The sequence below is a fragment of the Geotrypetes seraphini genome, chromosome 12 (genome assembly GCF_902459505.1).
Source record: "Geotrypetes seraphini chromosome 12, aGeoSer1.1, whole genome shotgun sequence".
Lineage (NCBI taxonomy): Eukaryota > Metazoa > Chordata > Amphibia > Gymnophiona > Dermophiidae > Geotrypetes > Geotrypetes seraphini.
In genome coordinates, this window is record NC_047095.1 from 107,162,901 (window position 1) to 107,180,212 (window position 17,312).

The window sequence follows — 17,312 nt, forward strand, 5'->3', positions numbered from 1 at the left end:
AGGGCACTATAGCGTGTGCTAATCTGGTGCGTGCGCTAAAAACGCTAGTGTACTTTGTAAAAAGAGCCCTATGTGATAATAATAATATATGCAAATATTATATAGTCTAAATCCAGCTCCCTCTTTTACTAAGATGTGCTAACCGATTAGCGTGTGCTAATCGAATTAGTGCATGCTAAATGCTAACACGTCCATAGACTTACATGTATGCATTAGCATTTAGCGCATGCTAAATCAATTAAGAATATAAGAACATAAGAAGTGCCATCTCCGGAACAGACCCTAGGTCCATCAAGTCCGGCGATCCGCACACGCGGAGGCCCCGCCAGGTGTACCCTGGCATAGTTTTGGTCCCCATATCGCTCCAAGCTTCTCGTAAAGAGAAGTGCATCTAGCCTACCCCTACCCATGTCACTTCATGCCACTCATAAGGAGATGTACATCTAAATTACCCTTAAATCCTAGAATGGTGGATTCCGCAATTACCTCTTCTGCAGTACACTAATTGGTTAGCGCACCTTAATAAAAGAGGGCCTATGGGGCTTAAATGTCTTGGGGGACCCCCATCTGTCAGGTTTTCAATATATATTTAATGAACATGATGCATGAGGTAGATTTACAAATAATACTGGCAAGAGGCATGCAAATCTGCCTTATGCATATTCATTATGGATAGTTTGAAAACCTGACTGGCTGGGGGGTCTCCCAGGAACCTCTTGTCCAAGAAAAAGAGAAAATAAGAAAGAGGTAAGGAAAAGACTGAAGAAAACAACTAGATTAGAAATTTCCTGAAAATTTGCAACTGTAAAATATGCATTTCATACATGTAATATGTCATACACATATATGTGAGATTTTTTGTACTGCTGATAGGTATAGTCAGTCAATACGCACAGGCAGTGGCGTACCAAGGGGGGGAGGTCCGCCCCGGGTGCATGGCTTGGGGGGGAGCACAGCCGGCCAGGTCCATGTCTTCCTGCCCTTCCCGGCCGCGCCGCTACGATCCTACCTCCCCTGCTGACAAGAAGTCTTTCCGACGTCAATTCTGACGTCAGAGAGGATGATCCGGGCCAGCCAGGCAGTGATTAGCTGGTGCGGAATGTCCTCTCCGATGTCAGAATTGAGGAAGTAGGATCGTAGCCCAAGGGCTAGGGGAAAGGAAGGGGAGAGATGCTTTTTTTCCCATGGCAGGGAGGGCAGGATGTAGGCAGACAAGCTAGCTGGCTTTAGCGAGGGAGAGAGATAGGTCTCAACTTTGCGATATGCCAATGTCCGGATTTTTTTCAGTTGAAAATTTTTTTTTATAAATTTCTGAGGAAATTACAATTGAAATTATTTTTCCAAGATTCCGAAAAAATAACTGAAAAAATAACTGAAGAAGAAGAAATTTCTATTTGTAAGAGTGAATCACGCTGGATCCCACCGGGACCAATCGATGCGGCTATAGCCACTTTCAGAGATCTGGTACTGGCAGACATTTCTGAATATGAAAAGGTTAAACACCGGAAGATACCATATAATCTGACTTTCCAACAACATAAAGCTCTGTTACAATTAAAGGATGCATTTGATCTGATGATCCTAAGAGCAGATAAAGGTGGAGCTACTGTGGTGATGGGGAGAGATCACTATTTAAGAGAAGCCAATAGACAACTGGCGGATACAACAGCATATGCCCCCCTCCCTGGAGATCCACTGCAGACATTGATGAAAGAAATATTTGATTGGGTGACCTATCATTATGAACTTGGAATGCTAACAAAAAAAGAATACCAGTTCCTGGTGGAGAAATATCCACGTACACCTTATATATATTTTGTCCCGAAAATCCACAAAAATCAGATAAATCCCCCCGGTAGACCCATAGTAAATACAAGAGGGTCTCTTCTAGAGCCATTATCCCAATTTGTAGATATGTTCCTCAGGAAAGAAACTGTAAAGATCCCCTCTTATCTGAAGGATTCTTCCCATCTTCTTAGAATCCTAGCCCAGAGTTTAGACATGTGTCAGGTTTCATTTTTAGTTACATTAGATGTGGTTTCACTCTACACGAAAATACCACAAGAAAAGGCACAAATTATAGTGAAAAATATTCTGGCCTAACAAAAAAAAGTCTCCACAGACTCCAGCTTATCCAAAATACCGCAGCCAAGTTGATTTTTGCAAAACGCAAATTCAACCACGTCTCCCCACTACTTACCAATCTTCACTGGCTCCCAGTGCTTTCCAGAATTCATTTCAGATGCTCCTGTCTGGCTTTCAAGATCATTCACGGCATCCTTCCGCCCCTAATCCCACTATCTTTTTACACCTCAAGGCCTGCTACCACCAGATCCGCCCACAGACATAAACTATCCTTCCCCTCTCTACACGGTATTCTCTACGCAGACAAACTGAGAAAGTCCCTCCTCTCCAAAATCAAGGGCCTCTGGAATGATCTCACTATCCCGCTGCGGAACCTGGGCTCCCTCCAATTATTCTGCAAACAACTGAAAACCTGGCTCTTTTCTAACATATAATCATTTTTCCTAACATAAGATCATTTCTTCTCCTGTTTATATTCCCTCTATTCATATACTCTTGTAATTCTCTCCCCTCTCTTCTTATATTTTTAAGCTTTGTAAACCGTGCCGAGCTCCACTTCCGTGGAGATGATGCGGTATATAAACTTAAGGCTTAGTTTAGTTTAGTTTAGGTGATCTTAGAATCAGTAATGAGTTTTTGCTCAAATTAACAAAATGGGTGATTGAAAACAACTATGTTGAGTTTGAGGGGGTCTATTACCAACAGATACAGGGAGTGGCGATGGGGGCCACTCTGGCCCCCTCGGTAGCCACCCTTTATGTGGCGCAGTTTGAAGAGGTGGAAATTTACCCTTCAAGCTTCTTTAAATACATTACATTGTGGAAAAGGTTTTTAGACGATATTTTCTTTCTATGGTCAGGGACTGAACAGCAGCTTTTAGATTTTTTGACATGGATTAATACTAGGGACCCACACCTACAATTCACTCCTACTTATAATAGAAAAATGATTGAATTCTTGGATATGACAATTAGTAAAAAAGATTTAAAATTTGGCACTAGGCTTTATAGGAAACCTGTGGCAAGGAATACTCTTTTACATTTCTTAAGTTATCATTCTTATCATCTAAAGTTTAACCTCCCGGTGAGTCAGTTTCTGAGAGTGAGAAGGGTTTCATCGGAAATGGAAATATTTAAGGAAGATGCTGATCAGTTAAAAAATAGGTTTAGGATGAGAGGATACCCAGAAAAGTCAATCTATAGAGCTTTTACAAGGGCAAAGTATGCAAATAGAGATCTTTTGCTAGTAGAAAAAGTAGAAAGGGAGAAATTGGAGAGACTAATATGTGTGTTACCTTATTCAGAAGCAGCTAAGGAACTGATTCTCCAAATTAAAAAATACTGGCATATTCTTCAGCTTCATGATATTTTCACTGAGGTTCCGATGTTTTCTTTTAAAAAAGCAAAAACTATAGGTCAAGTTCTAATAAGTCAAAAAACCAGCCTGAGGAAAACCAGGACCGTGGGAAAACATATGAAATGTGGCCATTGCCAATGGTGTATTAACACCATTGAAGGGGAGGTATGGATAGACCCTCAAACGAAGCGCACCATAACATCTTCGGCTAATACGAATTGTCAGTCAGCAGGGGTTGTATATATTCTGGTGTGCCCCTGCAATTTAGTATATGTAGGACGTACTTCAAGGCCTATCCATATTAGATTAAACGAGCATAAGTCACGAATAAAAACAAAGACAATGCAAGCTCCTATGGTGGAACACTGTGTAACCTTAGGGCATGAAGCGAGTCAGCTAAAATGGAGAGTGATAGACCAGATAAATGTTGGGAGGGAGGGAAGGCTAAATGTAAATGTAGAAGAATGTTTGAACTACAAGGAGCAACGGTGGATTTATATGTTGAATACAGTTATTCCACACGGGTTAAACTTTGGTTTGATCTGTAGATTTGAATGGGAGAGGGATCCATTAAAGTTTTCTAATACTGTAAGGGGCTGTCCTCTGACGTCAGGCACTCACGTCATCAAGTGGGCTTGGCCTCAGAGCCGGCCCGATGTATTAAAATGGAAGTACGCTGCCGGCTCCTCTGTAAAACATTCGATGAGGTCGATAGTAAAAGAGGTAAGAGAGAAGGATACTTTAAACAAGCCTGGTATGTCTAGAAGAGGTTAGATATCCCAGTCTTTGATACAAGAGTAGATATTGAAAGTTTGTCTCATTTTTTTAGGGGTGGTGCCTTGATAAAGCGGTTCCCGCAAAACATGTCGGCTGTGATACCTTGCTTGATATAAGACATCTCTAAATAGAGACAACAACAATATAAGCTAAGTGAAATTAAATTAAATTAAACTACATTTAAAGTTATAGAAAAGTACAAGCATTTGAAGCTCTTGATGATAGCTAAAATGAAAAATTAGACCCAGTGACGATTTGTCATGTAAAGTTCAGAACAGTGATAAGATTGAGTTCTGAGTGGTGACGCTGAGGGCCTAAGAAGTTTCTCATAAAGGTCGCTAGTTGAAATAAGGAAGAAGTTCTTATTTCTATTAAATTGGAGTTATAGAATGCTGACACTTATGCACTTGACTGTTACAGTTCTATAACATATGCACTAGAAAGCAATGCAGGGGCAAAGATTCATCCCCATCCCATCCCGTCCCCACATTTTCAACCCCATTCTCTCACCATCCCCACCGTTTTAATTTCTTTCAAAGCAGAAAGATGATTTTATGCAATTTCATGGGCCTGAGGCCTTGCAAATAAACATCTTGGCCCATTTTCTTTAAAAGGCGCCTTAACTTAGCTTCTGGCAAATCCTCTACCAGCACCTGTTAAGTCCAAAATGTTGTTTAAAAGATAACTTAACAGAAATTTCAAGGCACCTAATAGCACCTAAATAAACAGTGCCAAAATCACAATTCTGGAGGCACTTTACGGTGCCTAATGTAAATGTAGGCGTGGTTATTTCTGGAAGGAGTATTAGGCATGTGATTCACTTCAAAGATAGGCCCTAAAAATGTAGGCCTTGAAAATCCTCGCCTATATTTTTAATGCCTACCTTTGCTAGGGACACAATTCTTAAAATCAGTGGTTCCCAACTCTGTCCTGGAGGACGACCAGCCAGTCAGGTTTTGCAGCTTCTGCTTCCATTCTTAGGCTGACAGACATGGAGACTGTGGATGATCTGCTGGAATGGCTTGAGTGGCCTGTTTTGTGTGTTCTAGATGTTCCAATGCTTCTGGAGCTTTTTGTGGAGTATTTAATAATAATAATAATTTTATTCTTATATACTGCCAAAGCCATAATAGTTCAAGACAGTTTACAATAAGAGATACTGGACAATCAGTGAAGAGTACAAATAATCAGAAATACATAAAAATTAAAAACAATAAACCCCTAGGTTACAAATCGATCAAACAACTGCATTTTTATTAATTTTCTAAAAGTATAGTAAGATGAAGCACACGTGATAATGTTGCCCAACCTATCATTCATTTTGCCTGCTTGAAAAGGAAGAGTTCTATCCAGAAATCTTTTAAAATGACAGACATTTACTTTTGAGTAAGCAAACATGGATTCTGCATGTGGGCCTGTTAGAACAGTCCAGGAAAAAGTGAAAAACCAGGTTGGCTGGAGCCATATCAAATATTGATTTAAAACAAATACAGGCAAATTTAAACAGAACTCTTGCCTCCATCAGCAACCAGTGTAATTTTTTTTAATATAATTCTTTATTGATTTTCCATACTTCAAAAGTACAATACATTAATATATAACACATAAAATATCAATTAAAGCACATCTACTTACAATTATATATATAACCACTCATTTTCTCCCACCCACCCCCACTCAATGATTATCCAATAAAACATAGCGACATTTATTTGCCCAGTAACCTTACCTTCTTCACATTGATAATATCTTCCCACCCTTCCTCCCACCCCAAGTGTTACTTCTCTAGGGTGAAATTAGGACAGAAATATCCCCCTCTCCCACCCTATTTTGTATGTGTATGAAAGTAAACAAAACCTGAATTATAATCAGAGACCTGCTATAGAGAAGTAACATACGATGCCAACGGACCCCAAACCAATTTAAAAAGAATATTGTGCCCCAGACTTTCTACATTCATTTTCTCAAATCCATAGCTGGAGCACAGATTAGCCCACCAGAAAGGGAAATTCAGATGATCATAGTTTTTCCAGTCTCGGGTTATCATCTACATGGCTATCCCAGTCATTATAAAGAAAAGACGGCATTTATATCTATCTAAGGGGGGTGTAATTTTTGATAATAGGGACTAATATGCTCCCATTTTTTCAAACCAAAAATCAACTGAACTGCTGAATTTTGAATAACTCAAAGTCTTTTAAGGGTTTTCTTGTAAGTTCCCAAGCAGATTATATTACAAAAGTCAAGAATACTTAATATAGAAGACTGAACTAGCAAACGGAATGATACTGCATCTAAATATTTTTTAATGGTTCGGAGTTTCCATAAGACTGAGAAATATTTTCTGACTAACAGATCTGTAGATTTAGACCTGCCTGAGTATTGGGATTCAGTGTCTTTATCTGGGGGACCTTATAGGCTGCTCTTCCCTTTAAAGAGCATCCTGTACTATGGCCTGCCATACTTGGTCTATGGCCCTTTGACTATCAGAGTGGGCCATACTATCATGAGTGTACTTCCTATCCAGGTTTGCATAGAACTCTGCTGCTGTGCCTTTATATGTCTGATTGGCAGCTTCTATTTGACTGACTGGGGCTTTCTCATTTATGTGCTGTATGACTTTGGCCCATAAGCTATCTAATGACCTGTGGTATTTCTGTATCTCTGACTCGTAATTCTCTTGAGCCCTTTCAGTTAAGGTTTGCACTCTTGTTTCTGTGTCTTCTTTCCTGTCAAGGTGTTTTTGTGCCATGCTGCTTTCTGCTGTTCCTTCAGCCATGAAGTTGCTGGGATAATAAACTCTTCTGTTTTACAAACAGTTCTGTAAGGTGTTTTTTTCCCCTTTCTTTGAGCCTATGCAGTTTCTATAACAATCAATTTGTTACTTTTCACTGAGGTGTGGGCAAATCTCTCCTGTTGAGCAAAGGCAATTTCTATGACAACCAATTTGTTACTCTTCATTGAGCCCTCTCTTTGCTTTATGAATTTTAAAATGTATTAGATTTCCACACTATAATTGTGCAAACAAACAATTTCAATATACATAATATTGCACGAAATGCACATTAAACTTATAGACATTAATGCACAACTCTTTCCCCCCTCAAATAATCAGAAAAAGTACATACCTACAGGAAACCTTATGAATTATTCCTGTAGCCTTCAACTATGATTCTTATAGTTTGATTTATAACTTTATCAGAATCTATAAGGCAATTTTAAATGCAGTTGAAATACAAGCAGCAACACCCCAAGCAGCCTTTTCACTCCTTGCCACCAAGTCAAAGTCCAACAGGTCTTTTTTACTCTCCCAGCCACCAAGATAAGAGTCTCTCATGTTCCCTCTTACTCCCAGCCACCTGGCCAATAGTTTAGCAGGTTTTCTCACTCTGGCCGTAAGCCAAGAGTGTTCCAGGTTTTTCACTCCCATCCCACAGGCCAAAAGTACCCCAGGTTTTTCACTGTTGCTCTCTAACTTCTACTATACAGATACAACTCTCTGCATAGTCCTCAGGTTTTTGTACTGAAGCAAGGACTTCTCTAAATTACTGGCCACTGTAAGAGTTTCCTGCTCAGTCAACCCCTAATTCCTTAATCTTGATGTCACCAGTCAGATTCTGAATCAATTGAACAGGTTTTTTTTAAAATAACGAAGCAAACAACTTACAGTCAGATGATAGTTCAATATAATTCATTCCTTCTCACTCCACTACCATATCACGCCTATGCTAGGAGTGTCCACACTGTGGAGATGACACTGTTCTCCAGACTTGGAAGTAATCTAAAATGTATTTGATTGTCAGAATTAAAGGGGTGAAAAACCTGGTGGAAGAACACTACTCTCAGGCTCTCACTCTAGCACAGTGTTCTTCAACCAACGCTCCATGGACCAGTGCCGGTCCACAGAAATTTCCTGCTGGTCCACAGGGCTAGCACGTGCATCAGGCCCAAAACAGTTTTCTTCAACCTTCGGTCCACGGTGCAATCGATGCAGCGTTATCTTCCAGCCAGCTCCCTCTTCCTAACTGATTCAGTGCACAAAGCCACGGGCAGTGGCTTCTATGGGCATTCTGCACCTGAACCGGAAGCCTTCTCTTTGACGTTGCAATGTCAGAGGGAAGGCTTCCAGATGAGGCATGGGACGTGCAAGGTGCAATTAGTACTCTTATGGGGGCGTGGTCTGGGGTGGAGATTGGCTAGAGATGGGCGGGGTCTGGCCCACAACTTAGCCCAGTGTTCTTCAACCGCCGGTCCACAGAATAATTATTTTATTTCTGCCGGTCCATAGGCGTAAAAAGGTTGAAAAACACTGCTCTAGCATATGCTTAGCAATATGGCCACTGCTGTCCTCAGACTGAAGAAAGAGATGGGCTCATGTACTGTGTAAGTAGCCCAGACTACTGGAAGCAAAGCTCTCTGGGTAGCTGAGTCCACAGAGAATCCATAACTACTACACATTTAAACAAACATTGACTGAGCAAATGCCCACATAACATGGGGTCATAACACTGACAGTGTCAGGTCTCTTTCTTTTGGAATAAAGAAACATATGTCCCACATCTTCAAGCATTTACACTCTTTATAGGGTGATATTTGGCCATTGTGTAATAGACATTGCAGATGATACCAAAATCTGCAATATAGTAGACACTCTGGATGGGTCTCCTTTAACTTATATAAAATTTCAGCTGCTAAAATCTTTCGCCTTCTCTGTCTTGAGCATGACATTCTGGGGTTTTTTTGCATTTACAGATTAAACATATCATCTTAAACACCTTCAAATATGTGTCTACTGTGTTTGAAGATGAATGCAATTGCAGAAAAAAAATACAAACACCAATTATTTTGTTTAAAATGATATTGTTTCATTTTATTTTATGAAAATAATATGATTTTCAAATGTTTCAAGTCTTTACATGTCTTGTTAGGTACTTCTTGTTGTTCTCCTCAGGCCTCAGAATGATTCTGTAGCATTTAGGGATAAAAATACAGGCAAGAAGTCCTGCACTGGAGGCCAACATAGAAAATATCTCCACTACTACCATGTACTTGCCTTTGGTACTCAGGTATGTTGGGATAAAGGCCACCCAGACACTGCAGAATACAACCATACTGAAGGTGATGTGTTTGGCCTCATTGAAAGTGTCCGGTAGATTTCTTGCAAAAAAAGCAACAACGAAGCTAATACCAGCAAGCAATCCCAAATATCCAATAACAGAATAAAATGCAATTATTGATCCTTCATTACATTCAATTATTATTGTTCCGATTTCTGATTCACTGTTATGATATGGAAATGGTGGAGCAGTGCACATCCAGACAAGGCACACAAGAGTTTGAAGAAGAGAACAGCAAAGGACTATAGAATTTGACACTCTGGAGCCCATCCAATTTCGGAGCTTACTTTTGGGCTTGGTGGCCTGGAAAGCAATGACCACAGTGATGGTTTTTGCAAGTACTGAGGAGAGGGAAATAGAAAATGTGATACCAAAGGTAATCTGTCGAAGAATGCAGGTCAACTTATCAGGATGACCAATGAATAATAATGAACAGAGGAAGCAGAGCATGAGGGAGATTAGGAGAATATAGCTTAGGCTACGGTTGTTTGCTTTGACAATAGGAGTATGTTGGTATTTAATGAAGATTCCCAAAATAACAACACTGATGAAACATAAGAACATACTGATAATAGTCATAGATATTCCCAAAGGCTCCTCATAAGACAAAAAGATGATCCTTTTTGGGATGCAGGTATCTCTCTTCTGATTGGACCATTGGTTCGCTGGGCACTTTATGCAGTTATCCATATCTGGAAAAAAATAATGCACCAGCTTTTTCCCAAATTGCATCAACTTTTGGACAGAGGCACCTAGATTCTAAATAGGGTCACCCAAATTTAAGTGTAAATCCCACAATCCATGCATAAACTAATTAGTTAACGAGCTTTAACAATCGATAATTGGTGTTAATTGGCACTCAGTTCAGTTTATGCAAATATTTGCCATGTCCTATTCTATAACATGGACACTAACATTTTATAGCACACATCTCAAAAAGGACATGGCCATAGCAGTGGCTTTCTTAGATGTAGGAATAAGTTAATTTACATGCCCAACTGCCTTTAGGTGTTCGCTAGCATTTATGCCAGGGTTCAGCAGGCTTAAGTGCTGGCAGGAACAATTAGGCACCAGACTACGGGAGATGGTCTGTGCCAAAATAGGAAATTAAATCTGATGCCATATCCATTAGCCATTACAGACTTTCCAATTGAGATTTGGTCAGTGAAGACATGTTCAGCTAAATTGATGTTCTGAGGGTGGCCCACTAAGTCCTAATTGCGAAAGATAGACCTGAGTTTTTAGATGGGTCTAAATGGCCACAAAACGTAGCCAGCAAGCTTCTGAATATTGGCAGTGCCCAGCCTATGTCAAGCAAAATACAGTGGTACCTCGGTTTGCGAGTAACGTGGTTTGTGAGTGTTTTGCAAGACGAGCAAAACACTCAAGCAATTTGTAACTCGCAAACTGAGCACTGTCTTGCAAAACAAGCAAAATTTACCTGCAGCTTAAGTTGATTTTCCAACCCAGCTGCCCCACGATCTCGGCGACATGCTCAGAGCTGAAGCGAGGCCTGTTCTGCTCCTCCACCACACTGTTAAACCAAGCTCCGCGCGCACCCAACCCAAGAGAAGCCAGCAGCGTGCAACAGCCAATTCCGTTCAACCAAACCCCGCACGCAGCCAACCCAAGAAAAGCCAGCAGCCAATCCCAAGCGTCTCACCCGACGAGGATTGAAAGTGGCACTCAATCAGCTCAGGGATCCGGGAAGGGGACGCCGGACCGACCTACTATACCTTCGAGCCGGGAAGAAGGCTGACTTGGGCCAGCTTGTTCCCCAGCCGCTGGCGGCGAATGGATCCTGCTCTGAAGGAGAGGGAATGCAGAACTGAAACGGTGCGCGAGAGAATGGCTAGCAAAGTAAGTAAAAGAGGCGATCTGCGCCGCTCCCATGCCACTTTATTGTCCTGTCCTAGTTCAACAAAGTAACCATCATATTCAAAAATCCCGACAGGGGTGCTCCTGTTTCATTTTACTGGAACTGAGTATAATTCTAAGCTGGGGGGTGAAATTGGACGTACCCAAGACGCACCATTAAAGCAAGAGTGAGGAATGATCTGGAATGAATCAACTGAGTTTCCATTATCTCCTATGGGGAAAGTTGCTTTGATATACGAGCGCTTTGGATTACGAGAATGCTTCTGGAATGAATTATGCTCGTAAACCAAGGTACCACTGTACATGTTTTGTCTGTTTCGGTTATATGCATGTTCTAATTTTGAACACAACCTAGAACTGTTGAATAGTGTAGTCTTTAAATGTTTAAAATTAATAAATATTGAAGCTGGTTTTCTGTTTCCCCTTGGAATCAGGACCTTACTGAACTATAATTGTATTCCGTTTCTCACTCACTAGTGCCTCCAGCCCAACTACTTCTTAAGTGCCAACAAGAGGAGAGTGATGGGATATAGTTTTATGTTTGGAACTTCCTGGCATTTTTGGTTCATACTAACAATAGGGGTCCTTTTACTAAGGTGCACTAAATATTAGCGTGTGCTAAATGCTAACGCGTCCATTATATTCTATGGATGTGTTAGCGTTTAGCGTCCACTAAATTGGCTAGGGCACCTTAGTAAAAGAGAGGGTTAGTAACATAGTAAATGACAGCAGATAAAGACCTGAAGGGTCCATCTAGTCTGCCCTTTAGTTATTCTAATTAAAAATATATGATTAAATTAACTTGTCTCTTCTTTGATATTTCTGGGCCATAGACTAACCCCTGTTTTACTAAGATGCGCTATGCGTTTTAGTGCACATTAAATATAAACGACCACTAATGTATCCATAGACTAACATGCATGCATTAGCATTTAGCATGTGGTTAGCACTCGCCAATATTTAGCATGTGCTAAATCACTTAGCGCACCTTTATAAAAGGAGCCCTAAGGTTCACCTGGTATTATCCTAGGTACCAATGAAGTTGCCATCCAAGTTCACTCCATTTTTCAATTGTGCAGAAAATAAATAACATGTCATCATTATACAAGCTTATTTTGTTTTAAATACTTCCCTTTGTTGAACCCACAGCAGAGTAGTGTACAATAAGGGATTCTTTATTTCTATACACCGAAGCCAACTTTACCTAAGATCAATGATGAAAGAGAACCGCTTTTAAGAAGCAGCTCCCTCTCCCTTGTTTTGCCCCTCCTCCCTCTTACTTTACACTTAAATTTTATTTTCACTTTGATGTATTTTTCAACCCCAAACCCAGTACCACTCGTATCAAATTTGACTATGTCTCATCAGACATTTATTTCTTAAAATCACAGCTTTATTTATCTTTCTTTAAAATAATTTTTACAAAATTTTTTTTATTTATTTATAAATTAGTAAAGTGCTCAGTCCATAAAACCAATAGTGCATAGATGACATACACAGTGGTTAATCTGGGGCCATCATGTACTTTACCGCCCCTTTACCAACCTCCTACCAGATAGTAAAAAAGCATAGAAAACAACTTATCTGGAGTCTCTTCTCGGGTTGGATTTCAGTCAAAACCACTGGATAATTTGTAAAAGTGAACTTGTGCAAAAAGTGCTAAGGTGCTGTGAACATGACTCCTTTGGGTATCTACTACCCCCTGACTCGAGTTTCGTGATTATCTTCGTCAGGAGGGGTACTAGGAGCATAAAAACAGTGCATAAACTTAAATTACTACCATATATTCAACACTCATGTCATTTTATAAAATAATTTCAACACATTACTATTGTTCAAACTTTTAAGATCAAACTACATACGTAGAATCAATATACATTCATACCTGTTAGACGGCTCACACTTCTAGGGGAGAACGAGCAAAACCGGGAACTCTCTCTCCTCTAACCTATCTTTAAATACTCTATCTTTAAACCCGAACTGGAAGGACTTCCCATAAACCGGAACCTAAACCCTTTACAGAGTAATCCATTCAACTTCCATATTCAACCCTGTATTAGTAAAAGTTTTCCAGTTAAATATGAAACGTTGTTCTTTATATTGTAATATTTTACTTATGTCACTCTGAAAATTTTTTATATGTACTAAAACTGTGTAACGTAACGAGTCAACTGTATGAGATTTCTCAAGCCAATGGGCTACAAGAGGGGCGGTAACGCGGGCACAACGAATATTACTAAGATGCTCGGTGATGTGAGTCTTTATCATTCTACTCGTTTGATCGATATAAAATCTGTCACATGGACATCTAATGCAATATATCACTCCTACAGATTCAGCAGAGATGGTTGAATATTGTCACATGCAAAGAATGCCACGAGGATTACGGTTATATAAAGAACCGAGATTCCAAGATAATGCCGAGTTTGTAAAAAATTGGAATCAAACGTTGACTAGATGCTCAATAGACTTAATGTTATTATCAATAGATGCTTTGGGTTCAATTATGCAAGCGCAACAAGATGAATTAAATCAAAAGTTGGATCAATTGAAACAATGTTACCCTGAGGACACGTATTGTGATTCATACCAAAAATATATTGATAGTATGGATAAATACAAACAGGAACAAAAACTACATAAAAGTAAAAAAGTTCAGACGTGATGAAGCAGATTTCACTAAAGGATATGTTTATCCTTGGATGAACAGGAACAGCAGAACTAGACGCCAGCGACAAGGGGCAGTTGTCAAGAAGGTGGCTTTCAATTTGTCGACTACTGAATCATCATCAGAAAGTGAAAATAGCAGCACTAAAATGAGCAGCACTAAAACATCAAGTAATTTGAATGCCCTGTCTGATTCTTTTTTACGATTACCAACAACCGATCTAATACCAGCCAAAGGGAAACGAGCAGAAACACGAAGCACCACAAATAACAAGAAGTAACTATTGCAGCATCTAACAATGGCATATTCAACCTATCATCTCAAATTTTGACCAATCAAGAAGTTGAAGGGTTAATCAAGGGTTTATCGTTCATCCCCACCGTCAATTATGACGGGTTTAACACTCGTGTTGGCCTACAGAGGTTCTTTAGGACATTGAAGTTAAAAGCCTTTTTCCAAGATCAAGAAAGTCAGCAATTGGATATAAGCTTACCTGTAGGTCTGAAATATCATTCGACATTGGTACCTCCAGGAGTGCCCGATGCCTCAATAACAGCCTTTGAGAAATTGGTTTTGCAGGACATACAGACTTTGGAGTCTAAGCCCATTAAAACAAGATCTAACTTATCCAATTTTCAACGTCGCATTATCAAGGATCTTCAAAGTGACTGTTCAATTATCATCAGCCGGGCTGACAAGGGAGGTGGCATTGTCATACAAGACTATGTAAATTATCAAAAGGAAGCTTACCGGCAATTAACAGATTTAAACTATTATAAATCATTGGATCAGGATCCTATGTGTGCTATTAAGAATAAGATAGATGATATATTACATGTTGCTAGAGCCACTGGGGTTATATCTCAAAAAGAGTTCCGATACCTTCATACCGATAAACCGAGGATTCCTGAAATATATTTTATACCCAAAGTGCATAAAGATCCCAGCAATCCACCTGGACGCCCCATAGTCACCGGTAAAGGGTCTATCCTTGAACCAATCTCTAAATACATAGATGGATTTTTAAAACAGTTTGTTTCCCGGGCTCCCTCCTATATGAAAGATACGGCTCATGTTTTGCAAATCATTGAAGGAATGAGTAACACGTCGCTTCCACAAGATGCAATATTAGTGACAGCCGATGTGGTAGCTTTATACACAAATGTGCCTCAAGCAGCCGCAGCGTCCATAGTGCAAACCCATACTATTCAATTGAATATAGCTCAAAACAAAAGAAGTATGATAAACCAATTAGCTGACATAATTCTCTTTAATAATTATTTTAAATTTGAGACTGTCTACATTCAAACGACGGGGGTGGCCATGGGTGCTGCGGTTGCTCCTACCTTGGCATGTCTTTACATGACTAAGTTTGAGAGCACATTTGTGTATAATTCCAGGTATTTCAAGTACGTTTTGATTTGGAAGCGTTTTATTGACGACGTTCTTTTTGTGTGGACTGGTGATGAGGTACAGTTGTATCTATTTTTACAAGAAATTAATTCATGTGATTCAAATATTAAATTCACATATTCTTATAGTAAGGATAGTATTTCGTTCTTAGATATAACATTAACAAAACATCAGGATACCATCATCACCAGCCTACACAGAAAGACGACTGATAGAAATACGCTACTTCAATACCAAAGCTTCCACCCACAAGTATTGAGGAATAGCATTCCAACGGGTCAATTCCTGAGAATAAGACGTATTTGTTCAAGGGAGGAGGAGTTCACTAAACAGGCTAACATCATGTATCATAAATTTTGTGAAAGGGGTTACCCAAAAAAGATTGTTAAAAAGGCTTGGAAACGAGCAAGGAGTTGTCACCGTCCTTGGCTTCTCCTTCCAGGGACATGTGATCAAGAGTCACGAATAGCTTGTGTTTTACCCTATAGTTCAATGAGTAATACGATAAAAAATATAATATTAAAACACTGGTCAGTTCTACAAGTTCATCCGGAGCTGAAAGCTAATCCTAGATTTGCATTCAGTAGATCCAGTAATTTGGGGGAACAACTTAAATATCGGCCATATGATATTAATCATAGGCATTTACCCCCTCACCGTAAATGTGGTCACTGTTGTAATTGCAAGTTTGTTATGGAAGAGGAGCGGATAACAGTCCCTCACTCCAATGGTAAACAGTTTAAGCTATCTTCGGGCACTGATTGCGAGTCTGTAGGAGTGATATATTGCATTAGATGTCCATGTGACAGATTTTATATCGGTCAAACGAGTAGAATGATAAAGACTTGCATCACCGAGCATCTTAGTAATATTTGTTGTTCCCACGTTACCGCCCCTCTTGTAGCCCATTGGCTTGAGAAATCTCATACAGTTGACTCATTACGTTACACAGTTTTAGTACATATAAAAAATTTTCAGGGTGACATAAGTAAAATATTACAATATAAAGAACAACGTTTCATATTTAACTGGAAAACTTTTACTAATACAGGGTTGAATATGGAAGTTGAATGGATTACTCTGTAAAGGGTTTAGGTTCCGGTTTACGGGAAGTCCTTCCGGTTCGGGTTTAAAGATAGAGTATTTAAAGATAGGTTAGAGGAGAGAGAGTTCCCAGTTTTGCTCGTTCTCCCCTAGTAGTGTGAGCCGTCTAACAGGTATGAATGTATATTGATTCTACATATGTAGTTTGATCTTAAAAGTTTGAGCAATAGTAAAGTGTTGAAATTATTTTATAAGATGACATGAGTGTTGAATATATGGTAGTAATTTAAGTTTATGCACTGTTTTTATGCTCCTAGTACCCCTCCTGATGAAGATAATCACGAAACTCGAGTCGGGGGGATAGTAGATACCCAAAGGAGTCATGTTCATAGCACCTTAGCACTTTTTGCACAAGTTCACTTTTACAAATTATCCAGTGGTTTTGACTGAAATCCAACCCGAGAGGAGACTCCAGATAAGTTGTTTTCTATGCTTTTTTACTATCTGGTAGGAGGTTGGTAAAGGGGTGGTAAAGTACATGATGGCCCCAGATTAACCACTGTGTATTTCATCTATGCACTATTGGTTTTATGGACTGAGCACTTTACTAATTTATAAATAAATAAAAAAATTTTGTAAAAATTATTTTAAAGAAAGATAAATAAAGCTGTGATTTTAAGAAATATTTGAATTTATATCCAGCAAGATAAGCAATAACTCCCTACTGTTGAGACTCATCAGACATTTATGTCATATTTATAAAATGACCCCTTTTCTTTTAAAATTGTATCTTAATTTTAGCATTGTTGGGGTTTTTTGTATATTAACATAAAATGTCAATTGTGTTGGGCATCCAATCACCTGGTTTTGATACTGTGAGCTATTTGATGTCACTGTTATCAATTGCTGTTTCACTACTTGTTCTGTTTTCTAGATGAAACATAGAAAGATGATGGCAGAAAAGGGCTACAGCC

General features: G+C 39.4%; 1 protein-coding gene across 1 annotated transcript in view; it reads right to left on the reverse strand.

Annotated features, from left to right (window-relative positions):
- Positions 1 to 9,122: 9,122 nt before the first annotated feature.
- Positions 9,123 to 17,312, reverse strand: part of LOC117346257 (G-protein coupled receptor family C group 6 member A-like) — an 82,791-nt gene continuing 74,601 nt past the window's right edge. The window contains exon 7 of the mRNA XM_033915659.1: positions 9,123 to 10,027. Within this exon, the coding sequence (XP_033771550.1) occupies positions 9,123 to 10,027 (905 nt within the window). The remainder of the gene's footprint in view (positions 10,028 to 17,312) is intronic.